At 40.5% G+C, this 27,566-nt stretch overlaps 1 protein-coding gene across 1 annotated transcript in view; it reads right to left on the reverse strand.

Moving 5' to 3' along the window:
• The window catches only part of LOC122816308 (voltage-dependent T-type calcium channel subunit alpha-1G-like), a 403,960-nt gene that overhangs the window by 167,288 nt on the left and 209,106 nt on the right, over positions 1 to 27,566 (reverse strand). Inside the window, exon 3 of the mRNA XM_044089040.1 lies at positions 23,252 to 23,349. Within this exon, the coding sequence (XP_043944975.1) occupies positions 23,252 to 23,349 (98 nt within the window). The remainder of the gene's footprint in view (positions 1 to 23,251; positions 23,350 to 27,566) is intronic.

Raw genomic sequence — 27,566 nt, forward strand, 5'->3', positions numbered from 1 at the left:
CTTGCAAAAGTCAGTATAGAGTGTTATGCCATCCAATTTCATAGGAAATGACAAAGAAAAACAATTTACTATCAATGCTTTAGGAAACACGTTTTTTTTCTTTTTCCTTTTCAGTCATCTTGCAAGGGTTTAATTAGGATTGTTAAGACAGCATTTTATTATTATTATTATTATTATTATTATTATTATTATTGTTATTATTATGCCTGTGCACTGGTCCAGCAATCAAGAAGCCTCAATCCTCACCACTAACACCAGTGAGAGGTGTCCATATAGGAAAAGAATAATAAATACACACACAGTAAAGTACAATTTCCATTAAGAGCACACTGAGATCACAGTCAGTCTGGGGCTGGTTTCTCCCTTTCTCTTCAGGTTCCCAATAAGTCTCCCCACTGGCACAGCTATAGGGTCCAGATCTCAGGCTAGTGGGCAAGCTAAAACCTCCAGCACCCTCTCTGTCCACCCAATGCTTCATGTCCCTGCCATAGTAGCTGACACACACACACACTTTGAAATAAGAGTTTATACAACCACACAGACACTCCTGGGGAAGGCTGGCACAGGTTCTCCAGCTGTGCCCCTTTTCTGCCCAGTCTAAAAGGTAGTACCAGCTGCCACCACCCACTAATATCAGCTACTCAAAGGTCCTACTGAAAGGGTGTCCAATTATTACTGTGCAATATTATTTTCCAAATGGTAAGTGTGACTGAATAGTCAAGGCTTATTTGAGTGACTTGGTACAGTATCACTGTATACATGCAATGTACTCTTAGAGCTTAAATTATCTCAACACAAAACAACCACAGTTGAAAGGTTTAAAAAATATTTAGTAACACATAATAAAAACACAAGACAATACTTCTTACTACACGGTGCTAGTCAAGGGTTCAGAGATCACAGAGAAATACTTAAAATAATATGGTAGAAAAGTTCTGACATCACAGAAAACAAACTAGTCTATTCTTCCTATTTCATAGTTATATTTAAGAGAAAACACAGTTCTAAATAACTTACATATAGAGCAAGTCAGTGCTGTTGATGTTGAATGTTCTCAAGACAAAATGCTCTGAGCTCTCTGATTCTCTCTTTAATTTGATAACACAGAGCTGCTTCACATGACATCATTATTCACACTGCCCTGGTGTTCCCGGGCTAACAGAAACTACATATACATTCTTTACACTTGGTCAGAAACCAGAGCAATAAAGGACATTTACACATTCAAGTTCTAGCCATTAACTCTAGTCTTAAAACAATAGGCAGGATGCCTCCCTCTAGACATATTGGCTCTGAATTTTGACATAAAAGACAGTCATGAAATGCTTGACTTAGATTTCTTACAGCAGAGTGCGTTGTTGTTACATTTCTGCAGTTCAATATTCAATGCAGCCTTTTCACGTTAAAGAGAAGAAGCCTGTGGCTTACATTAATATTTACAAATGACAGAATTATTTACAAAATTCTATCTGGCTAGGCTGGCAGCCTTCACCTATCTTCACAATTATTATTATTATTATTATTATTATTATTACTTGAGTCCATGATTCCCATCAAATGAATTCTCTTTTGTGATTACAGATCTGCTATTCACTGGAAGAATGGTGAATATTATATTATATCCCAAATGAAAACCTCTTCATGTCCACATGTGGATCCAACACCCACTTCTGTGACCTGTGCAACTGATGTGTCTGATTATTTTAACAGACTTTAGAAGTAACTTAGGACATTTTCAAGATAAAAATAACTTTGAGAAATAGGAGAAGTTATTTCATATTTTATAGATTCATAGGTGTGTATTAGACTAATGGCCCTGGAGCCTTTACAAGCCTAGTCCATACAAGTGCCCTGGCATCATGCCGGCTGACATTAGTTCCCAGTGCCTCTATCAAATAGAGCCACTGGAGTGATCCCCGGGGTGAACTTTCTATTTCCCATCCACTCATCAAGATTTCTCTTGAAGAAGGCCAGTGAGGTGCTCTGTTTGACATGTATGGGAAGTCTATTCAAGACCATGGGCAATCTCTGGGTTATGGACCTGTCCCACCAGCATGTTCTGTTGATTGTGGTAATGAGGTTGAGGTCTCTGGAGTGTGTGGTGTGGATGGATTGGAATTTCTTTAGATGTAGCATTTCTAATAAGAGCTGGGTCAGACATGGCTTTGTAAGTCAAGCAGAGATCGCCTCTTAGTAGATGATATGAGACAGAGAATAGCTGGAGTCTTTTGAGTCTGTCCGTGTAGTATGTCTGTTTAAGGCCTTGGATCCTATTCGTGGGGTACTTCTGTGGCCTTTCCAGCCATTGCATGTGTCTAGTGAGCAACATGCCAAATGGGGAATTATACTCGATGACTGTCCTAATGAGGGAAGAGTAGAGACAGATGTTGACCTCTTTCTTCCTGGATGCAAAATCCTTGGTAATGAGATGTGCCACATAGAAGGACTTTCTGACCACAGTGGCAATGTGATAGTATAAGGAGAGGTTGCTGTCAACCTGTGTCCCCAGATCTCTTATAACGCCTTCAATGTTCAGTGGGCTTCCATCGATGTGGAAATTAGTGGGAACTGAGTTTTTCCCAAAGGGGATGACGACGCATTTTTTGGCATTAAGCATAAGGGGCCATGGTTTTGACGCCAGTCATTGGTCTCAGTGAGGCCTTTCTGTAGGCTGTCTACATCACTTTGGTTCATAGGTTCATAGGTTCATAGGTTGGTACTAGGCTATCAGCCCTAAGGCCTATACAAGCCTAGCCATAACAATTCCCTGGCTATTTCGTCCCACACTATTTACTTCCCTGGACCCCTGTCTAGCAGGGTGACTGCCATGATCCCCGGTGTGAATTTCCTTTCTCCCATCCAATCATCAAGGTTCCTTTTGAAGAGGGCCAAAGAGGCACTCTGCTTGCATGTATGGGCAGTCTGTTACATAGTCTGGGGAGTCTCTGGGTCAGGAACCTATCCCTCCAGGATGTTTTGTTTATTGTGATGACAAGGTTTAGATCCCTGGAGCGTGTAGCTCTGAGGAATTAGGATTTCTTTAAGTGTAGCATGTCCAACAGCTCTGGGTTTGACATGGCCTTGTATGTTAAGCAGAGATCGCCTCTGAGTAGACGAAATGCGACAGAGTATAGCTGGAGTTTTTTAAGGCAGTCAGCGTAGGGCATCTGCTTTAGGCCTGTGATTCTTTTAGTGAGGTATTTCTGCGGCCTTTCCAGTTGTTGCAGATGTCTTGAGAGGTACATACCAAACGGGGCATTGTATTCTATAATGGGTCTAATGAGGGATGAGTACAGTGGGATAATGACCTCCTTTTTTCTGGATGAAAAGCCCTTAGTGATGAGGTGTGCCACATGGAAGGATTTCCTGACTGTTGTGGCAATGTGGTTATCAAAGGTGAGACCACTGTCCAGCTGTGTCCCTAAGTCTCTTATCACACTTTCGGTGTTTAACATACTGCCACCTATATGGTAATTCACGGGTACATGTTTTTTTCCCAAAGGGGATAACTATGCATTTCTTGGCATTGAGCTTGAGCCCATGGCTCTGGCACCAAGCATCTGTTTCGGTAAGGCCCTTTTGTAGAGTTAATAATGGTTTCCAGCTTGCAGTTGTCTGTGAACTTGGTCAGCCAGAGTCCCTCCATGTTGGCCTGGACTTGTGGGAAGTAGATGCCAAACAGGAGAGGACCCAGGACCGATCCCTGTGGCACTCCACTAGTGACTGGTCATCAGTCTCACTTGGAGTATGCTACTTTCTCACTGTGGGTTCTATCTGTGAGCCAATTTGCAACCCACCTAGTGATACAGGGGTTGATGCCTAGTTTGGTGAGTTTATCAATAATTCCTGAGTGGGGAATGGTATCAAAGGCCTTGGCCAGATCAAGGTAGGCTGTATGAACTGCCTTGCCCTCATCCACAACTCTGGTGACTGACTCAAAGAAGTCAACCAGGTTGAGCAGGCATGATCTACCTTTCACAAAACCAAATTGAGTGGGATCTAGAGTTTGGAGATTCCCTATATCCTTGTTAATTAGGTCCATGATAATGTGCTCCATAGCCTTACATATCAGACTCATCAGGATAATGGGGTGATAATTCCCAGGGTCTGTACTCGCTCCCCCTTTATGGAGAGGGATGACTGTAATAGTGTGCCATTTGACAGGGACAAAGCCTGAGGTGAGGCTGTGATTGAACAGGGCACACAAATGTGGAGCCAGTTCACTTTGTAGTTCATGTAGAACACATCCAGGGATATTGTCTGGTCCCATGGAAGCTGTATTATTGGAATTGGACAATGCAGCTTTAACCTGTGCTGCAGTAATGCTGGGTACCTGGCATTCCACTGGTATTGTGATTGGTCCTTTGGGGGGGGGGTAAAGTTGGCACTGAATCTGTTGGCCAGTATGTTGGCAATATCTGTTGACTCAGTATAGGAGGGACCATTGTGCAGTAACTCAGAGCAAACCTGGGTATTGCCATGGTGATTCTTGATATATCTATAGAAGGCTTTGTGGTTGTTTTTAGTGTCTGCAGAAATTCTGTCTTCATGGCTAGATTTAGAGATTTTGATGAGGGATCACAACTTTTTGTTGAGCCTAATAAAGGGGTTTTTCCAGTCTTGGGACTTCACCTTTTTTTGCAACAGTTTCTTCCTTCTTTTGTAGAGTTTATTAATGGCAGGGGACCACCAGACTGGCTTCCTTTTTTTGGAGCAGAGCATCTTGGTTCTGTTGGGTATGGCTAGTTCCATGCATTTATGTACTTGTTCGTACAGTGCATTGGTGTATGATTCGGCAGTCATGCATCTTTTTTCCATTGACATGGGTGCCATGAGTTAGCCACCTCTGTTTTTAGGAGCCCTAAGTCAGCTTTGGAGAAATTTTTCATGGTGGTTACCTTTGTGGGAGGGTGTGGGTGAGATGTGGATTTCCATGGTGGTTAGTTTGTGGTCAGATCTAACCAGGGAGGAACTGACTATTGGTGTAGAGAAACAGTTACCCATGTTAGTAATAACCAGGTCAAGGATGTTGCATCCTCTAGTGGGGGTAAGAACGAGCTGGTCCAAGGCATTGGAAATGATGAATTCCAGGAAGCATCAGGCCAGTGTATTGGTGTGTGAGTAGTTTTCCCAGTTGATGGAGGGGTTGTTGAAGTCACCTAGTATGAGCGTGTTGGGTTGGACCCTAATAGTTTCCAGGGTGGTTCGGAACGTGGAGTGAGAGTCTTGGGACATGGTTGGAGACCTATAGCAGGCTATGACTTGAATTGCCATCTTACCCAATGAAGTATCTCAGATATTTTATGCTGGGCTACTAGTCTGGAGGTGTGCATATCCTTTATGACTATAGAGACACCACCACCTTTGGAGCTTTGGTCCATGTTCTGGGGCCGAAAGGTGTGGAATGTGTTATAGCCCGGTAGTGCATGGGTGCTTTCTGCTACTTTAAACCAGGTCTCTTTTACAGCACAAATGTCAATGTTCTCCATTTTGAGGAGTGCTTCGAGCAAGTGCATCTTAAGATTTAGACTTCTACCGTTGATCAGCATGACCCTCAGATTGCATTTATTTATAGCTGTTATGGCAGTAATTTGGTCTTTGGAACATCGCCTAAAAAAGGCAGTATAGGGGTGGCAAGAGCCTTAGCCAGTATCCAGAAACCCAGGAGTGACAGATGCAGGCCATCTCTGGCAAAGAATCGATGTCTGTCAATCATGTCATCTCAAGCAGACAGATAGTGGATCCCCTTAGAATGACACCAGAAACTTAGCCAATTGTTGAAGTCAATCATTTTCTGCTTGTACTGTAGTATCATTCTGGATGACAGTAGGATGCTGCTCAGGGCTAGGGTCATACCTGCCTGGGCCACATAATCTGAGAGCTCCTCTACATCTCTTTTCATGTAGTCCAGGGAGGTGCATTTCAGGTCATTCACACCCACATGGACAGTGACAGAGTCATACTTGTACTTGTTGTGGTGTGACCTGAGTGCGTGTGTTATGTGTCAGATTCTGGCACTGATAGACAACTGACTGTTACCTTCTCCTTATTCAACCTAGTGTGTGGGACATCAGTGTGCCTCACTATCGAGTCACCTATGATTAGTGTATTGGACAAGCTGTTTTGCCTTAGGGGCTTAGGTTGAGGGGCACACTGTATAGGTGAGCTATGTGTCTTGTGGTTTGTGCTGTGTTGTGGTGGTTGACTGTGCTTCTACTTTGGAGGTCTCTGCTGTTTGGGTAGATTTCTATTGAGAGCCTCCGCGAAGGTGGGTGTGTGGTTTGCATTTTTATGTGAGAGCTGTGATGGTGGGTATTGTGGAGGGCTATGTGTTGCATGTGGTGTGGTGCAGGTGTTGACCTTCTCCTCTTGATCAGCTACTCTGATCATGGCTTGAGAGTGTATGGCTTCCTTTTTAGATATATAAGTGCATCTCTCACAAGTCTGAGTGCTGAGAGGTAAGAGGAGAGGGGTTGTCTGTGTACATGAGGCAGCTGCTACACTGCCTCAGAATGCCCAAGTTCACCAGGTTAGTAGTGGAAAACACAGGGAACTGACCTTTATACATACCAGGAGGGATGGTCATTATTACTAAGTACTGGAGATGTTTCCTTATTTAGTCCTTTTACAGGAAAAATGTCACTCAAGATGTCTGAGTCTGTACAGAACACTGCCAAACACTTGAGGGGAAACGAATATGTAGACCCTGAAAATTTAAGGATGACGTATTTAGGCAGATATTCTGAAGTTAAAAAGAAATCAAGCAGTACTTACTGAAAAATAAAGAATTAGCTTGTCAAGAATGATGAAAAGAGGGGAAGCGCTTGATTGGCTACTGATTGGCTACTACTAATGCTGGTCTCAGCACAGCTTCACTCTGTTGGGATACAATAGTCCTTTGCTACTCACCAGAAGCAAAATGTTAGCACCAATCCCAAGAAGAGAAGCAGGTCATGGCCTGTTTGGTGATCCACAGTCTTGTCCCAGATGATGCAAGGGTCTGCAGGCCTGCAGCCTTTTTTTGGTAGATGCCTCGAATAGCAACCAGACCAATAAGGTACATTAAGCACAGACACTCACTCTCCAACCAGAAAGAGTCAGGAATCAATGCACTCTGCTCCTACTCTCACCAGCATCAGAATATAAGCTCAGATTCCAAGTTGTCACCTATAAAGCAGTTATTAACCTTTCTGGTGATCAGCAGTCTCCAGGAAATAATGTAACTGCACTCCTTCTCTCACCAGGAGAAAACAGAAGCACTAATCCCAGGATGACTACTGAGAGGCAGAATGTGGACTCTACAAAAACTGGTGGTCTTGCAATAGATGCTTAAAAGTAAGATGAAAAAAAGGGTTTATCCTAAACACTGCCATGTGTACTAGACAAGTTAGATGTGAAAGTAGGTAACTTTAGTTTTACCTGTCTAAAAAGTTATGTTTTAGTGGAGAGTCCCTATTTTTAAAACAGCAAGATAGACGGAAACGGGGTGGTCACTTTTGTATTCTGGCACTATGTAATACAGTAAGGTGGCCAATAAATGTAAATAGTTGAAGGGGAGTGATTTCACAAAATGATAATTTTGTGCTTACTCACACCGGCCAGTAAAAGCAGAGAGGAAATGAGATATATGGTCAAATTAACAAAAGGTGCAGGCAACTAGAAAGACAGGGGTGCTTAAGTCACAGGTTAAACCTTTTAATCTGACTAGGTTCATAGGTTCATAGGTTCATACTAGGCTATCTGCCCTAGGGCATTTATAAGCCTAGCCAGAGTGTGTTTGGCTTTCGCCACCCATTTTAAATTAATTTTGCTATGCCCTTTTTCGAGGTTAGTATACTGTGCCTCTGTCTAACACTGACACAGAAGTGATACCCGGGGTAAACCTATGATCTCCCATCCACTCATCAAGATTCCTCTTGAAGAGAGTCAATGAGGGACTCTGCCTAACCTGGACTGGAATTTTATTCCAGAGTGAAGGGAGCCTTTGGGTTATGAATCTGTGCACTTAGCTCTTTTCTCTTTAATCAAACAGATAGTTTGATATCATTAAAGAGATACATATAAACATCTGCAGTGCAGGGACTACTAATGTGAGCTCGGGCGTGGACACACACACACACACACACACACACACACACACACACACACACACACACACACACACATACACCCCTTTTTGTGTGTTAGAAAGTTCTTATCTATACATTTAGTTACCCTCACAACTCCAAGCATGCCTTATCATTTTTATCTACTGAAATGCATGACAGATATGGCTTGGAATTTGTCCTTGTGTCAAAAACCTTGCAATAATTCCACATTCAGCCTTCATTTCTGTCAGACGTGTTTGATGCATGAACAAAATCATTTCAAAATCATCATCCCTTGACTGATTTCACATGTTTTTAATCACATTTCTAGTTGTACACATGCCAAATCCTTTTCATTCTCTCTCTGAGGTTGCCTTTTCCTAAGTCTACACACCACCTATGTAACCAAACTCTTGTAATGTATAGCAAGTAATGTATGAAGTAGGATAAGTGTTTCCACTGGGCTTCTTTCCTTCCCAGGAACATTATTACTGGCTCTGGTACCTCTCTGATGTACAAGGCTGGAGCCATGTGACCCAGACAACCAAGTTTGAATTAGTGGTCTGGTCACATAGCTTGATAGCTGTCTCTGTGGAGAGGGAAAATGGCATGTCTGTCTTCAATGCATGCCTAGGAGGCACTACACTGGAACAGTCTGCTTTTAAAAGTGGACGTGGTTTGTAAAGAAGCTACAGCATTGGCATGAGCGAGTGATTTCATTATACTATGTTTATCGCATCCTCAGTCATTTAGCACTTATGAAGACATACTTGGGGAGGATAGTTAATAAATAAAAATACATAGATTGCAGCATGTATACCTCTTAGCTGTCCTAGATTTTTAGAACATTCCTGTTTTTACCTCATATTTGTGACCTGCAAGTTCATGAAATGTTTGATTTTCTAGTATATTGCTAAAGATTTTAGTCACTCAACAAGACCTTCATACATCTTGTTGATAAGAAAAAGCATATTTACTTATGTGAATTACTGTAATAGTTAAACATACTCTCTGATTTTGGTAATTTGCTCCCCTTTCATTTTAATGTTTTTAACACTCTTGAGAAAATAAGTTGAGAAGTATGCATGGGTAATAAACATGTCACAAGTAGCTCATGTCCAGTAAATAAATGAACTAGCACAACCACGCTTGAATCATCCAGCAGGTTATCAGTTCCAGGGGCAGAACAGAAATTAAAAACAAAAATTGTTACTGGCTCCACAGTTTGTGAAAAGGTTTTTGTCCTAGTTCAAAACTGGACATGACATAATGCTTCTGTTCTCCATAACTTCTCAGGTTTGCCCTAATCTCCAATGGCAGGCAGAGTTGTAGGTCAACAGAAATGCTTATGCTACACATCCTGTGTTGCAGTCTCTAGTGCTGCACATCCTGTGTTGCAGTCTCTAGTGCTGCACATCCTGTGGTGCAGTCTCTTACGCTACACATCCTGTGTTGCAGTCTCTAGTGCTGCACATCCTATAGTGCAGTCTCTTATGCTACACATCCTGTGTTGCAGTCTCTAGTGCTGCACATCCTGTGGTGCAGTCTCTTGTGCTGCACATCCTATAGTGCAGTCTCTTATGCTGCACATCCTGTGGTGCAGTCTCTTGTGCTGCACTTCCTGCAATGCAGTCTCTTGCCCTGCACATCCTGTGGTCCAGTCTCTAGTGCTGCATATCCTGCAGTGCAGTCTCTTGTGCTGCACATCCTGTGGTGCAGTCTCTGCACACCCTGTGATGCAATCTCTTATGCTGCACATCCTGTGGTGCAGTTCCTTGTGATGAACATCCTGCAATGCATTTCTTATGCTGAACATCCTGTGATACTGTCTCTTATGCTGCACATCTGACAATGCAGTCTCTTGCCCTGCACATCCTGTGATGCAGTCTCTTACCCTGCATATCCTGTGATGCAGTCTGCAGTGCTGCACATCCTACAATGCAGTCTCTTATGCTGCACATCCTATGGAGCAGTCTCTAGTGCTGCACATCCTGTGGTGCAGTCTCTTGTGCTGCACATCCTATAGTGCAGTCTCTTATGCTGCACATCCTGTGGTGCAGTCTCTTATGCTGCACATCCTGTAGTGCAGTCTCTTGTGCTGCACATCCTATAGTGCAGTCTCTTATGCTGCACATCCTGTGATGCAGTCTCTTATGCTGCACATCCTGTGGTGCAGTCTCTTATGCTACACATCCTGCGATGCAGTTTCTTATGCTGCACATTTGACAATGCAGTCTCTTGCCCTGCACATTCTGAGATGCAGTCTCTTGTGCTGCACATCCAGTGATACAGTCTCTTGTGCTACACATCCTGCGGTGCAGACTCTTATGCTGCACATCCTGTGATGCAGTCACAACTCTGGTAAATTTGAATTAATTGTTTTCTTCTGGCTATGGGTTAGAGTAGCCTCCCACTGCATGTATCTCATCCATAGAAGCTTATGATTAACTCTTCATTTGCTGTTCTAAATTCTACTGATGTGCAGTGTCCTCTGTTGGCTCTGAGTATTTTTTTACCTTCAGACATCAGCTACACCACCCCTGAAATCAATTTATAGTGTACCTTTTGAGAATAATATATTCTTCTTTCAGTAAGGCTTCTCTTCTTGTTCTCTTCCTTGGTAAGAAGTGTGACTTTGGTTGCCCTTTGTAATTGTAAATATATACAGAATAATGAAATATATTTTCTGATCAAGAGTTTTTTGCCATCTTTGAGCTGTATTAGCCCCTATAGAGGGAATCTTCTTTTTCTACTTATTTCCTCCCAGTTTACATTTTTTGTTATTCCTTGCTTTGTTAACATGACTATATTTATAGCTTTCATAATGGCATCTTCTATCAGAGATAACACAGGATAATCAGTAAGCAGATTGGAAAAATGATCAGGGTAACATGAAGATTCCTCTGCACATTTCAAGAAGTACACTTAGCAACCCTCAGAATTATGATAGATGTGTGATCTCAGCTTAACAGCTCATCCAAAGAGACTATAGTTTAGTAGTATCACCTACAGACATGGCACAGACATCATGAAATATATAGCTTGTTACATGCAATTACACAGATTGGGTACAGAATTCACATCATTCTAAATAAATCCTTAGAACTAGCATAAAAAACCCTGAGCCACTCACATTTTAGGCATATGATATTTAGGAGACAGCTGCACTTAGAAAAAAAGATCTGGGATCTACATGTGTGTTATGTACTGGAAAAGTAGAAAGAAAATCCATTTTCTGGAATGTCAATATTAACCGTCTTTGTCTGATGGATAGTATAAGCTCACAACAGCCAGCTCAACACCTGATAGCTATGATAGGACCTTGTGACAATTGATTTCAATACTGCTTTTACATCAAATGGTACAATTTATGTGACAATAAATACCTTTACTTGCTTTAAATATCCTGCTAAGGAAACAAAGGCCATTAAAAAGATATAGATGGTCCATCCTTTGAACTGAAATACAGTAGTGGAATTGAGTCTCATTAATTCCAGTGAGACATTCCCTGTACTTGTTCTTCCTTGTGGCATAACATTGCATACTAAATCAAGGAAGTGTGACTGGTTGTAGGGATTTTCCAAAAGCATAGATGCTGGAGTTGTTGCATAACTTAGGGAGCTTACAATAAAAAAAAACTTTGCCATTGTTTTGTTTGCTTATTTTCTGATCAGAAGAGTAATTATTTAGGGTAATATAGCTAACAAAGCATGTATATGAGAGCTGTCATCCCCTAATTCAAACAGTCTGTCAAGACACGAACATTAGGAAATGGAACTGTAACATATAATTCTGCATGTGGTGTAATGCTACAACTGTTCTGGAAGGGGATAAGGTGATTAAAGCAGCACTACTAGTGTACATGAACAACAGCATTACTTGTGTAAGTGAACAGCAGCACTACTTATGCACGTAAATAGAAGCACTACTCGTTTACATGAACACTAGCACTACTCATATACATGAACAGCAGCACTACTTATGTACATGAACAGCAAAGTTACTTGTGTACACGAACAGCAGCACTACGCGTGTACATACACAACGGTACTACTCATATACATGAACAAAAGCACTACTCATATAAACAAACAGCAACACTACTCATGTATGTGAACAGCAGCACTACTCATGTAAACAAACAGCAGCACTACTTATGTACATGAACAGCAGCACCACTCATGTACGTGAACAGCAGCACTACTCATATAAACAAACAGCAGCACTACTTATGTATGTGAACAGCAGCACTACTCGTGTACATGAACAGCAGCACTACTCATGTATGTTAACAGCTGTGCTACTCATGTACATGAACAGCCGCACTACTTGTGTACATGAACAGCAGCACTACTCATGTACATGAACTGCAGCACTACTCATGCACATGAACAGCAGCACTACTCATATACATGAACAGCAGCACTACTCATGCATATGAACAGCAACACTACTCTTGTACTGCAGCACTACTTGTGAACATGAACAACAGCACTACTTGTGTATGTCAATAGCAGCACTACTTGTGTATGTGAACAGCAACACTACTCGTGTACATGAACATTATAACTATTCATGTACACGAACAGCAGCATTACTCATATACGTGAACAGCAGAACTACTCATGCATATGAACAGCAGCACTACTCATATATGTGAACAGCACCACTACTCATGTACATAAACACTAGCACTACTCATGTACATGAACAGCAAGCATTACTCATATATGTGAACAGCAACACTGCTCATGTACATGAGCAGAATCACTATTTATGTATGTGAACAGTAGCACTGCTCGTGTACATGATGAGCTGCACTACTCGTGTTCATATGAATAGCACTACAGGTGTATATGAACAGCAGCACTACTAGTTTACATAAACAGCAGCACTACTCATGTACACAAACAGTAGCACTACTCATGTACATGAACAGCAGCAATATTCATATACATGAACATCAGCAATACTCATATACATGAACAGCAGCACCACTCGTGTATGTGAAGGATCAAGCACTCTCTATGTGGAAGCACACTGAAGGCTGGCAGACTACAGCAGTGCTGCACATTCCATTGGTAACAATATTCAAAGAATTACTGCTAAGGACCTTGCAGTTCTTAAACCCTTTCGATTTCACCTTACTACACACAAACCAAAACTTCTGATCCCAACCACGGGGTGGCATTTCAAAGAAAGGATAGCTGTGATTTAGTAGCATTCATGTTATTAAGAAAAAAGAAGAAAGTCTGAACAATGTAAGAAAGCCCTAAAATTCATAAGGAACAGCATGATAGTGAATCAAGGCAGAAATCACAGATCCTATTTTGAATATTTTAAACATATTTCACAAAAAAATAAAATAAATTAATAAATAAAGAGAGAAAAAGAAAAAAGAAAATGCATTCAACTACACAAGCAGAATCTTGTATGACACTCAGTCCTGATGTTATGACAACAAAAATGTGCAGAATGCAGACACTGTCTGTTCCTCATGTCACTCTTGGAATTCCTGTCTACATCGTCATATTACATTCTCATCTATGAAGTAAAGATGTTAACCATTGTGCCAATGCCTCATTAGCACTCACTTAAGATTGCAGAGGTTTAAAGGGGTTTTGTGTAACTTCCCCTATATTTCTCTCTGACAAGGGCATTATAGTCCATCAGACTGTGTTGCATTGGGCAAAGATTTTTTTATACATGTAGAACATTTAATCATTGTGAATATTTTCAAAATATCTATAAATAACACAGTTGGGGGAGACAAGGCTTGAATCAGACTGCATCTCATTTTTATGCAAATATTTGTACGATTTATTATCAAATGTAGCTAAAAAGGCCTGCCGCTGGCAATGTGATTTTCTCAGTTAATTAATTATTTCACTTGCTAATGTGCTGTCACTGACTGAAGTGATCCATGCTTATAAACACTTTCCTAGCCTTCTTTCAACATAGTATTGTATTTTAAAGCTACAGCCTTTCGGAAATGTACAAACACAATTAGGTGCCTTATACTCGGATGGCCCTGATTAATCAAAGAACTACACAGTATGACCTAAAGCACAAAACATGCTCTGAAAATAAAAGGTTTTATATAGGAAAGATCATATGGTGTTTCAGCAATGAATGATGGAGCATTTTAGCATACATTCGATTTTTTTCTTTTGCCTGTCTTGCTGTTTCAGTTTTATACCATCAAATAAAGGTCGTGCTTATCCTTAGTGGCAGAATATTGAATTTTGTTTACTATCTGTGCAAGCAGTGGTACAATGACCCACGTGGGAAGTGTTACTCTGTTGTCTAAAGTACTGCAGTCTAAATGGCTCAAATCCTGTTGACTATGGTTTAGTTCTACATTCACAGGTTGTATCCAGGATAACTTAGAAACAACTTACTTAAAAGGCCAATGATCCATTGAAAAACAACAACTCTGTTAATATGAGAATTTAGATGTTAACAAACTCTAAACAACGAAGTAAGTAATAAAAAGTGTAACTCATAATAAGATTGCTGTAGTACACATCTACTCATCTCATGACAGAGTGCCCAATTTTTACATCTTGGGTCCCAGACTACCCTCTTCCCTAAAGAGATCGGGCACAGACTGGGCATTAGAATCGCAGGTAAACTTTAGTCCATAATCAGCAATGTTACATATTTAACTTCAGTCTTTTAGTGAGAGAAATTGCACTGCCCCCCACCCCCACCTCCTTGCAAAGGATAGAACACTGGGGCGCTTTCTTAAACTTTCAAGATCTTATACTTATGCCAGAGGTAAGGAGATTATGCACTCCAAGAATCCCCAATCATTTCTATCCACTGACAAAGCATCTCATTGGAAATGCTCCATGTTTAATGCAAAAGAAAAAACAAGACCATCCTGGGAGCTATCTTTCCACCCAGGACCAGAATGTAATGTTAATAGATGTCATAAGTAAGTGTGCTTTATCCTTAAGACATAATCTTGACAGCTTCATTTTCTCGGACTACCTAGCAGCAATGAAGATAGTTCATAGAAGGCATTTGCCAGATGGTTTCTTTCTCTATCCCAGATAGCAGCATTCCCTACCAGTTTTTTTCCTCAGTTTTGACCTTTGTCAGAACTTTGATGTTTGTTTGTCCCCATCCTGGATATGGTGTACATTTTGCATTCACTTTGTCTGAATCACTGCATAGATGGAGCGCGTACCTCTAGTTTGCCATAGTTCAGGGCTTGCAGTACACTGAAGAAGTACCTACATATCGACATCCATGAGGTAAGAGCTGTGTTCTTAACCTTGCAGGTTATGAAACAGTCCTGAAGGCTGATATCTAGGATCATAAGAGGTTACTAGGCTAATGGTTCTAGAGCCTTTTTAAGCCTAGCCATTCATGCCCCAATATTCCCCATTATCAATGCTCATGGGCTAGAAAGGCTTTGGTATATGCATGTGCATTAGGGCATCTACAAACTGCCCCTATCCATAAGGGTCAAAGGTAACAAGCCTGGGGTGAATTAATAATTTCCCATCCATTGGTCCAAATTACATTTGAATAGGCTTAGGGAAGAGCTCTGCTTCACATAAATGGGGAGTCAGTTTCAAGGAAGAGGTAATCTCTGAGACACACACCTGTCCCTCCCGTATGTTTTATTTATGTCACAGGTTAAGTTTAGGTCCTTAGATTGGGTAATTCTAGTGCTGTTTATTTTGTGAATGTGTTGCAGATCCATCAGGGCTGGATCGAGGGATGCCTTGTGGGTTATGCATAGATCGGCCCATTGTAGTCTATAGGAGACAAAGTACAGGGACAGGGCTTTGAGGTGATCTAGATAGGACATATTATTTCAACGTGTATTCTTTTAGTGAGGAACCTCTGTAGATGTTTCAGCTGTCGCACTTACCTGGTCAGGTACATGCTGAAGAGTGCATTGTATTCGATTATTGGTCTAATGAGGGCTGAGTGTAGTGGGACTATGATGTCTTTAGATCTGAATGCCATGCCCTTACTTATAACTTGTCCAGGTAGAAAGATTTTCCCTCTACCATGGACACATGGTGATCAAAGTTCAGATTACTATCAACCTGTGTTCCCAAGGCCCTTATCACTTGGTTTACTCTTAGGTGATGGTTATCAATGCTGCAGGAATGGTCATCTTCCCAAAGGGTATAATTATGCATTTTTTGCATTAAGGTTTGGGCCAGGGTTCTGACACTAGTTATTTTTCTGTGTCAGACCCTCCTGGAAGATATTTGTATCTTTGTGGGATTCAATGATTGCACCTAGCTTGCAGTCATAAGCAGATTTGGTCATCCTAAGACTGTCTGCATTTGCCTTGCCTTCAACGAAGTATATTCCAAACAGGAGAGGTCCCAGTACTGAGCCCTGTGGGACACCACTAGTAATAGACCTCTTGGTGAAGGTGGATTCTCCCTAATTCCATATCTCCTATCTGTGAACCATTTGGCTATACATTGGATGACATAGAGATGTATGCTTACATTTGTGAGTGAAGTATTGTGTCATAGGAACATAGGTTCATAGTTGTTTACTAGGCTAATGACCACAAGGGCCTTTTTAAGCCTTGCCATACATCCCAAATCTCTGACAAGTTCTGATACTCTTGATAAATGTAAGCAGGGGGTTGGGAGATGAAACATTTACCAGCAAGGGCTTGGGAGATGGGCCATTTACAGGTTGCCTGTCCATTAGAGACATAGAAGCCAAACCAGGGATGGAGTTCCTGTTCCCCATTCAATGCCCAAGTTGCACTTGAATTGGGTTAGGGGGGAACTCTGCTTCACATGGATGGGGAAGCTGTTCCAGAGATATGTTAGTCTCTGGGATACATGCCTGTCCCACCAGCAGGTCCTATTTATATCACAGGCAAGGTTTAAGTCTTTAGAATGGGTGATTCTGGTGATTTTCATTCTGTGGATATGCAGGAGATCCATTAGAGTGCAGTCTGACAATACCCTGTATGCCAGGCATAGATTTCCCCCCAGAAGCCTGTAGGAGACAGAATACAAGGGTAGGGCCTTGAGGCAGGGAACCTCTGTGGATGTTCCAGTTGTTGTATATGCATGGTTAGGTACATACCAAAGGGGGTATTGTACTCAATGATAGGTCTGATGAATGATGAATACAGTGTAACAATGACTTCCTTGGACGTAGATGCCATACCTTTGTTTATAAGTTGTGCAATATGGAATGATTTCCTCACTACTGTAGACACATGATGGTCAAAGGCTAGATTACTGCCTATGTGCGTCCCTACGTCCCTGACTACTGGGTCAACTCTAAGGGATGTGTTGTCAATATGGTAGTTACCAGGGGTTTATGACTTCCCAAAGGCTACTATTATGGATTTTTAAAATTTAGTTTTAGTCCATGGCTCTGACACCAGTCATTTGTCTGTGTCAGTCCTTCCTGGAGAACATTTGTGTCAGTGTGGGATTCAATGACAGCTCCTAATTTGCAATCATTTGCAAATTTATTCAGCCAGAGACCAATGACACTGGCCTTGCCATTAGAGAAGTAAATGCCAAAAATGAGAGGTCCAAAGACCGATCCCTGAGGGACTCCACTTGTGACTGGCCTCTTTGTAGAGGTGGACTCCCCAATTCTAACTTCCTGGGTCCTGTCTGTGAATCAGTTGGCTATCCACCAGGTGACATACGGTTTGTACCTAACCGCTTGAGTTTGTCAACAATGTCCAAGTGGATATTGTGTCAAATCCCTCAGCTAGGCCAAGGTGGGCAGTGTGAACAATTTTGCCCTCATTCATTGCTTTGGTGCCTTCTCAAAGAAGTCCACCAGGCTGAGTAGGCATGACCTGCCCTTGATGGAACCAAACTGGATGGGTCCAGTGCTGGAGATTTACTATATCACTATTGATTATTTCCATGATAATTCTTTCCATGACTTTACATATAAGACTAGTGAGACTATGGGTCTGTAGTTTCCAGGGTCTGTAGAAGGCCCACCTTTGTGCAGAGGGATGACTGCTGCTATTCTCCATTCATGAGGCATGAAGTCTGTTTGGAGACTATAGTTAAATAGCAATTCCAAAGGGCCTTTATCAGGTCAAGATAGGCAGTATGCACTGTTTTGCCCTCATCCATAACTCTTGTGACCTTCTCAAAAAAGTCCAGTGAGTTTAGTAGTAATGACCTGCCTTTGATAAACTAGAATTGGGATGGATCCAGTGTTTAAAGATTTCCTATGACTTTATTTATCAGGTCCATGGTAATTATTTCTTATTTATTCTTAATTAATTCTTTAGTTCTTTGGGACTGCTGATGGTCTGTCTTTTTGCAGAGGGATGACAGTTGCAGTCCTCCATTCCCTATGGATAAAGCCTATCTGGAGGCTGTGGTTGAATAGAGATTATAGTGGGCCTGAAAGGTATGGTTTCAAATTATTTTGGAGCCATCCTGGGATATTATCAGGATTATAGGTTCGTAGGTTCATAGGTGTTTATTAGGCTAACGATCACAAGGACCTTTTTAAGCCTAGCCATGCATCCCAAATCTCTGGCAAGTTCTAGTACCCTTGGTAAGTGTAAGCAGGGACTTGGGAGATGAACCATTTACAGTTTGCCTGTGTCCATTAGAGACATACGTGCCAAGCCAAGGATGAATTTCCTGTTCCCCATCCAATTGTCCAAGTTACTCTTGAATTGGGTTAGGGAGAGCTCTGCTTTACATGGATGGGAAGCCTGTTCCATAGATGGGGTAGTCTCTAGGATAGATACCTTTCTCTCCAGCAGGTCCTATTTATATCACAGGCAATGTTTAAGTTTTTAGAATAGGTAATTCTAGTGCTGCTTTTTTATGGATATGCATGAGGTCCATCAGAGTAGGGTCTGACAATGCCCTGTATGCCAGGTATAGACCTCTCCTCAACAGCCTGCAGGAGACAGAATACAGGGATAGAACCTTTAGGTGGTCTGCATAGGATATGTTACTTATGGCCTGTATTCTTTTAGTGAGTAGCCTCTGTGGACATTCCATTTGATTGATGCAGTGGTTTTAGCTCTGGAGAGTGCAGGGAGGACCTGTTATTTAGTGACAATTGGGGAGAAACGGTAGATGGCATTTCCTGCGGGGAGCTGGGAGTGACACGATTGTGAAATCAGAGCTAAATTTACTGGGCAGCAAATTTGTTATATCACCCATTTTGGTTTAGTAAGTTAAATTTACTATTAGTATAGCACACTATCAGATGTTCTCTTTAAGGCTGCTTACATAACTGAAAAATGCCTTATGGTTATACTTAGCTCAGGAGGCTATTTTTGCCTCAAAGCTGGCTTTAATGGACTTGATTAGTCCTTTGGGTTGCTTGTTGAAACTGATGAGGGTGTTTTTTGTCTTCTGGGCATAGCTCTTCCTATTGTTTGACAGGATTTTCTTTCTTTTGTTGTACAACCTATTTATTCTGGGGGTCCAATAAGGGGGCTTGTTCTTGGAGTTTGTACCTATTTTGGTTTGGTACTGCTGTTTCTATGTAGTTATTTGCGTGCCTATACAGGGTTTCTGTAAACACTTCCCCATAGGTCACAGTGTTATCTGAATTTGGGTGGGCGAGTTCTTAATGATTCTGGGGTTTTCTGGGAGTTCAGCCTTTATATTTATTTCCAGGATGACTGCTTTGTGATTTGATCTAACTAGTGAAGAAATTACACAAAAAGGGGTGTAAGGTTCCCTCATATTTGTGAGTACCAGATCCAGGATATTTGCACCCCTAGTAGGTGTGCAGACTAGATGTTCCAGGCTGCTTGCATTGAAAACTCCAGTAATCTTTGAGCCTACATGTTAGCAGCTGTGTATGTATCCTAATTTATGGTAGGGTAGTTGAAATAACCTCTGACTATGGTGATTGGCTGAATTGTGTGTGATTCTAGTACATTCAAGTACATGGTATGGTTATCCTGGGTCATAGTAAATGTGGGCCTACAGCTAGCAAGGATATAATATTGGACTTTACCTAAGATTAGTTAGACAAGGAGTAGTTCAAGCATGTCATACTGTTTGACCAATTTTGAGGAGTGTTTACTTTTTATGTAGATTGATACACCTCCACCTCTTGTCCCTTCTTGTGCAGTACCTGGTCTAAATGTGTGGAAGGCATTATAAACTTCTACTGCCTGGATGCCCTCATGGCTTTAAGCTGTGTGTCAGTAACTGCACAGATGCCAGCATTCTTCTTTAGTTTATATCTTGCATAGAATTTACTATGTTGGAAGGTTTATCTGATTGGCTTTACACAAAATGGCACTGTAGGGGTGGATAATGTTTTGGCAAAAATTCAAAAGCCTAGTGGGGACAGGTGCAGACCATCCCTGGCAAAGCAGTGTGGTTTGTCGATCATGTCCTCCTAAGCTGACAATTAGACCACCTTAGAATAACACCAGTAACTAAGCCAATTGTTAAAGTTAATCATCTTCTGTTTATGTTGTGGTATCATCCTTGGAGAAGGTAGAATGTTGCTCTATCATATCTCTCTTCTTATAGTCCAAGGACATACATTTCAGGTGATTAACACCCACATGGACTGTGACAGAGTCATTCTGGTACTTGTGGGTCAATGTCCTGAATGCACATGGCAGATCACTGCCCCCTGACAGTCGATGAAAATGACCATCTCCTTGCTCAGCCTGGTGAGAGAGGGACATCAGTCTGTCTCATAATAGACTCCAATGAGCAATCAATTGGGTTGTGATGTAGTTTGTCATTAAAGGCTTATAAGTTGTGACATCGTGAGATGTGGTTGTATATGTCCTGGGGATTGTTATCTTTGTAGAGTGTTTGGTAGGTTGCTGAGGTCAGCGTATGGGAGGTCTTTGAGGATTGGGTAGATTGTATTTAAGAGTCTTGGCATATGTGAGTTTATGTGTCTGATTTATACCAGGTGTTGTGTGTGTGTTACTGGCAGCCTTTTTGGAGATATCACTGTCTGTATGCGAGAACTTTACATCCAGAGACATAGTATAATTAAATCTCTTACATATTGTGTTAGTCTGCTTAAGAATAAGGCTGTTGTCCGTAAACATGAAATAATTGCTACATTGTGCCACAATGCCCATTTCCACTATGCTGGCTACAGAGACAGTAGGAAAGTGCACATCCATGGCAGTGTGCCCTCTTTTTTTTGTGATCTATGAGGGGCTCTGCACTCAGAGTTTGGAGTTATTATGCAGGTGGTAAGGTCTAGGACTGACCTAAAACCACACTCTTGAGGTAATGCTTCTCAGCGGGCAAACTAGCTGCTCTACACTCAGCTAGATACTTGAGAAATTAGCGGTGGAAATTTTATAATTAATAAAAGAGGCTCAGATTCTGCAGTAATTCACAATTTTCTCACTATTGCAAATTATACTATAAGACCAAGGGCCCCATTCCAAGTAAAATACAAGCTGTAAAAAAGCAGTTGAAATGAAATAAATAAGGATCGCATCCTGCAGCAGCTCACAATTCTCACACTACTATGATGGGTACTACAAGACTAAGGTCCCAGACCAAGATAAAAATGCGAACAGTGTTGACAAGGAAATACAGAAAAGAACAATACATAACTCAGATTAGCACTCTGAACGTTGAAAAAGAGGCTAACTCAAACTTTAAGGGTTTAATGAGAATGCCTTATCAGTTTAAGCTATCAGTGCCCAGTAGAAATATTAACAGGTGGAGCTTAACTCTAAGTTACAGTAGGGCCGGGCAGCTAAAATGCCACAAAGTTTAAAAACACAACAAGAATTGAATGTGGGGTGGTGGGGGTCAACATCTGAAAATCAATGCAGGCAAACAGCAGTTTTAAACTCAGAGGTCTTGTACTTGAAGAAGAATATAGGTGAATACCATAAATAAGAAAACTGTTTCTCAGCTCTTCCCACTAATTAACTAGTTTTAATTCCTATGCAATGAATGAATGCAAAAGGAATGTTTACTAACTGACCCTAGCCAACAACTTTTAAAACTTCAAGGAAAGAAAAACTTTGCAGTAAAGCAACATTTAAAATACAATAATCTACAAGACCAAAATAAAAAAAAGGTAATGGAAATATCCAAACCTTAAATGTAGAAAATCCAGAAGGCAGTGCAGTCAAACAGCAGTTTTAAACTCAGGGCTCAAACTTTAAATTGTGCCATTGTAACTTGGATATTCTTTTAATACACAATATTGTATTTATAGGTGAGTATATTAGGCAAACTGCCTATGACGGCCATTTTAAGATTAGCCAATTTCCTTTCAAAGATGAGAATCAAACCCTGTAACCTGTGTACATGAAGTAAACACCTTAACCATTATACTAACCAGAATAGAATTTACTGGTAATTGATATCCAAGAGCCATGTCCTAAACAGCTCCAGTGCATGCATTTTCCAAGGACAATATCAACAAGGATATGGTAGTGGTATGTTTTGACAGTGAAACTTGCTGAAATACTAACCAGTGAGAATGAGGAATTTTATGTAGGTCTGGAAATTGCAACATTAGCTTTTAAGGCCCTTACTGGATTTATTTTTTGCTGCCAAAAATATAATAAGTAAGAGATACGTAAATATGAAATATGAGATAAAATTAAACAGTTTGTCCTTGCTATACCTCAGATAAATTGTATATTAAGCAAGACAGCCAATTAAAATATTATAAACCACTAGTATTAGCTAGAGATATTTTGTACACTTTCTGTTCTCATAGGAGATGAGTTAAGCCCAGGTGCCCCATCTATAAACTACACTGGACCATTTATGCTAGTTCTGCATGAGAAAAAGCATGGTGTTCACAGAAAAAGGTACAGTAATTCTCTGCACTAATGCACTGCCACTACCAAGTGATTTATTGAGGTGTAAAATTTTGGGGTTAGAATTTGTAGATGTTTGCAATTTGTAGATGTTTGGGTTAAGTCACTTGAAACAGAACCACCATCTCTCTTACTTGAGTTTTCTAACAAGACAGATGAACCAGAGGAAAATTTAAAGCAATAATAATAGCTGCCTCTACACCACTTCCCAAAATTATAGCCTTTGTCTAACATCAGAAGTTTCACAGCATGAGGTGAAAATTACACATTTCACTCAGAAAATCCATTTACCCCTAACTGTTCTTACATTCACGAGTGATACTAGGTTAAATTAAAACTCCATTCTGAGCAGATTTGAAAAAAAAATACTTACTAGGAACCCGATTTATAGCTCGCAGAGGCCTCAGGACTCTGACAGTACGTACTGCAGAAAAGCTGACATTTTGTAGGTTCAGTGAGTATTCCAACATTCTGAAAGATGAAACAAACAAAGCTAATAAATAAATACAGCTACTTAAGTAGGGAGACAAACTTAGAAATACACATGCTGTAGACGTCTTGCCATTCAATGATTTTTTTAGATGACTTTGTGAGTGAAATTAATAAATGAGATGAATTAGTCTGTAAAAAGTCTATATATCTGTTACATTTAAAAACTCTGACTCAAAACTGTGCATATAATTAAACTTGGTTTACTATATTAAAAGAGGTAATAATTAAAACTAGTTTAGCATAATAAAAGAGAAACTGACAGCCCGTCACTGTACGGCACTAAAAAGCCTAAATTGGTTAGAACTGCCTCATCAACTAACATATACACAACTTCGTACCACCTATAAACTTATCCAGCATCCATCTGCCTGTCTGGTACTAAAAAACATTCTACACAAAGTGCCCAGTTGATCATTGCAAAACAGTGACCAAAACCTCCTGTTTGTCTACAAACCTATCAAGCAGTGGTGCAGTGGTTAATGCTGTTGCCTCAAAGCAAGAGGTTCTCAGGTTCGATTCTCGGCTGGGGTGCCTTCTGTGTGGAGTTTGCATGTTCTCACTGCGTTCACGTGGGTTTCCTCCGGGTACTCCGGTTTCCTCCCACATTCTAAAGACATGCTTCTGGAGCATTTCTCCCTGGGCCTCCGCTGAAAACAGGATCTATGGAACCTAGACGGACTTTCCCGGTCCACAAATGTTAAATAAAATAAAAATAAATAAAATCTGCAGGGCATTGTCTGTACTCATGCAAGATCACTAAGGCCTGGAACTCCTTACCTGTATCCATCAGTTGAATACCCTCATTCTCGTCTTTCAAAACAACTCTGAAAGACTTCCTAGCTAAAATCTGGCTCTGCTCTTGCTCAAAACCAGAATAAATTATATCCCTAAATGTGAACAAGTTTTTTTTCATTCCTTATACTTATCATAAGCCTGTTTTTCCCTCACCTCATATTACAATTCCTGTTTGTAGTAGACTAACTTACTTTACTTTCTCTTCAAACTGTCTAAGGTTTCTCTAAATATTAAATGATTGTCATATACCTTGTATCGATTTTAACCAATCTTTTTATATTATGTCTAATATGTTTTTGTTTTATTTCTGAAAATTGTAAAATTATTATTCTTAAAATGTTTTGTAATAATATGGAGTTTCTCTCCCCGGGCCTCCTCTGAAAATGGGTTCTACACAGTCAGACTTGCCAGTAATCAAATGTCAGTAAGTAAGTAAATAAATAAATAAATAAAGTATAACAGGTTTAACCGAAATATTGCTTAATCAGCTGTATGATGTTTAAGAATGAAGGAAAGCCAATTTCATGGAAAAAAGGAATAAAGCCCTGACTGTGATGAAGATACCCTGGGTTCAGTTATTGACCCAGGTACTAGAAGTGCTGGTGACAGAGGATAAAACTGAGTAGCAACTGCTGATTTGCCCATCCTTGGGGGAGAGATAGCCCAATCCAGTGCAAGTCTGATATTTAGCAGAGGATGGGTATGTGATGCCCATGCACTGGCCCAGTAATCAAGGAGCCTCAATCCTCACCACTAGCACCAGTGAGGGGTGTGCAAATTGGGGGGAATAACAAGTACACACACAGTAAAGTACAATTTCCCTTAAGAGCACACAGAGATCACAGTCAGTCTGGGGCTGGTTTCTCCCTTTCTTTCCATATCTCCAATAAGACTCCCCACTGGAACAGCTATATGGTCCAGATCTCAGCCTAGTGATCAAGCTAAACCCTCCAGCACCCTCTCTTTCCAACCAGTGCATCATGTCCCTGACCAAGTGGCTGACACACACACTCTTTAAGATTTGATTTATATACAAACACACAGATGCTCCTCCAGAAGGCTGGCACAGGTTCTCCAACTATGCCACCTTTCTGCCCAGACTATAAGGTAGTACTAACTGCCACAAACCACTAATATCAGCTACTATAAGGCCCTTCCAAAAGGGTGACCAATTTCCCTGTGTAATATAAGTTTAAAAATATTTAATAATCAATAATAAAAGCACAAGACAAATCTCATCAATTCAACACAGTGCTAATCAAGAGTTCAGAAATCACTGGATTTTTAAAACAATATTGTAGGATAGTATGACATAAATATAGAAAAAAGATAGACTACTCTTGCAAAATTCCTTTCTAACTCATAGAGAAACTATGCCCTAAATGACTTTACTTACAAGGCAAAATGCTGGTGAGTTGTTGTCAGCTTCAGACAAAATCCAAAATGCTCAAACTTTCTCTCTGAGAAAGTCGTAAATTGATAATACCCAATACTGCTGACTCATTTCACATTACATCATTTTTATCACTTCTCCTTTAGTTCCCAGGCAAACAGAAACTCAAAATTTATATTTTTGTAAGCTGCACCTGGCCAGGAAGCCACAGCAATAAAAGACACCTTTACATGTAAAACCTTAGTAATTATCTCTTAAATTAAGACAATAGAAAAAATTTGCTAGCCAGACATCCTGTCTCCGAGCTTGAGATCAAACACAGTGGTAATTTTACTTAACAGCTTTCTTCCAGCAGGGTGCACTGTAGTTACATTTTTGAAGTTCAGCATATAACACAGTTTTCTTACATTTGTAAAAACAAGCCTGTGGATTATTTAAAATTTACAATGACATGGAATTATTTACAACATTCTATCTAGCTAGGCTGACAGCCTTCACAGGGTATGTCAGTATTCTATGCTCAAACCAAGAAAGAGTACCTACCAAGAAGGTACATTGTCTGGGCCTGGTACTGAGGAAGTCTTTACTTGCTCAAGGCTACTGCAGGAATAGCAGGAGTTACAGCAAGCAGGAATTCCTGATAGCTACCTGGAAATTGCATCCCACCTAGAAGAGATGTGCTAAAGGAGGGGGAAAGGGGATGATTGGCAAACAGTAAGGATAAAAAGACTCAATTGAAAAAGTAGAGAGCCCAACCTGGGAAGTAAAACATAAAAGGGTGTGCCTTCATAATTAAAAAATTGATACCTCACACATCATAAGAATTTCATAATGCAACATTTTTTTCTGCTCCGGAATAAAAAGCTGTCATCTGTTCCCATATGACCAATCACATATGCTGATTCACATTTCACATTGATCATGCATATTTTTAATATATATACTCTTTGCAGACTTTCAACTGCCTTTATGTAAAAACATATTTTGGCAGTGGCAGATATTTTACTCTGCAATGTATGCTTCTGTGGCACCATTACCTTTTTAGCTACATATAAACATGTGCCTGTGAAGCGAAACACATTGTATTTAAGGGGAAGAAAACAGCAATGAATGCATTTAAAGCTACGTGTACAGACACTAAACATATCTAACTTTTTCAGACTGCATTTTCTTAGACTACATAATCTTAAAATTATTTTAAGCCAGTTTTAGAACAATGAAAAAAACGTTTCAACATCTAAAATGCTAAAATGGTGTAAACAATATATGTGCAACAAATGTTAGTGGAAATGTCTCTGTAACAAAACATTACATATTCAAAATAACATACTCGAGGTCTCTTAAAATAGAACATCTAAATATGGGTCCCTGATAACAAAAATATAATTTCATTGCAAAATTCACTATTAAAAGGTTCCACTGCAAGCTTTCAAACAAGCGCTCGTAAATCACTCTGCCAAAATCAGGGATTCAAGCCTCTTGTTGCTCATATTGTCTGCTGCTTGAGCTGCTGCAGCCTACACAAACATGTTACTTGCATATCAGTGAAGTAAAACACCCTACACAAACATGTTACTTGAGTATCAGTGAGGTAAAACACCCTACACAAACACATTACTTGAGTATCAGTGAGGTAAAACACCCTACACAAACATGTTACTTGAGTATCAGTGAGGTAAAACACCCTACACAAATAGCTTACTTGAGTATCAGTGTGGTAAATGTGGCAGCCATGCAGATGGAGTCGAAGGGGTGGGAGTGCTGATTAGGGCAGAGACTGGGATGAGGATTTAGGTTTTGGCTTAGGAAATGGAAGGAGAGTTTCAAGATTAGGGACAAGGAGAGCAATTTTAGGGTTAGGGAGCTGGAAGGGAGTTTTAGGTTTGGCAGAAAGGGAGCTTTAGGCTTAGGCAGATGAAGGGAAGTTTTATGGTTTCGGAGTGGGAACAGAGTTTTAAGTTCAGGGAGGGATCGGTGGACTTTAGGGTTAGTGAAGGGAGTGGAATTT

This window comes from Protopterus annectens, chromosome 12.part0 (assembly GCF_019279795.1).
Source record: "Protopterus annectens isolate FY-2018-M chromosome 12.part0, PAN1.0, whole genome shotgun sequence".
Lineage (NCBI taxonomy): Eukaryota > Metazoa > Chordata > Ceratodontiformes > Protopteridae > Protopterus > Protopterus annectens.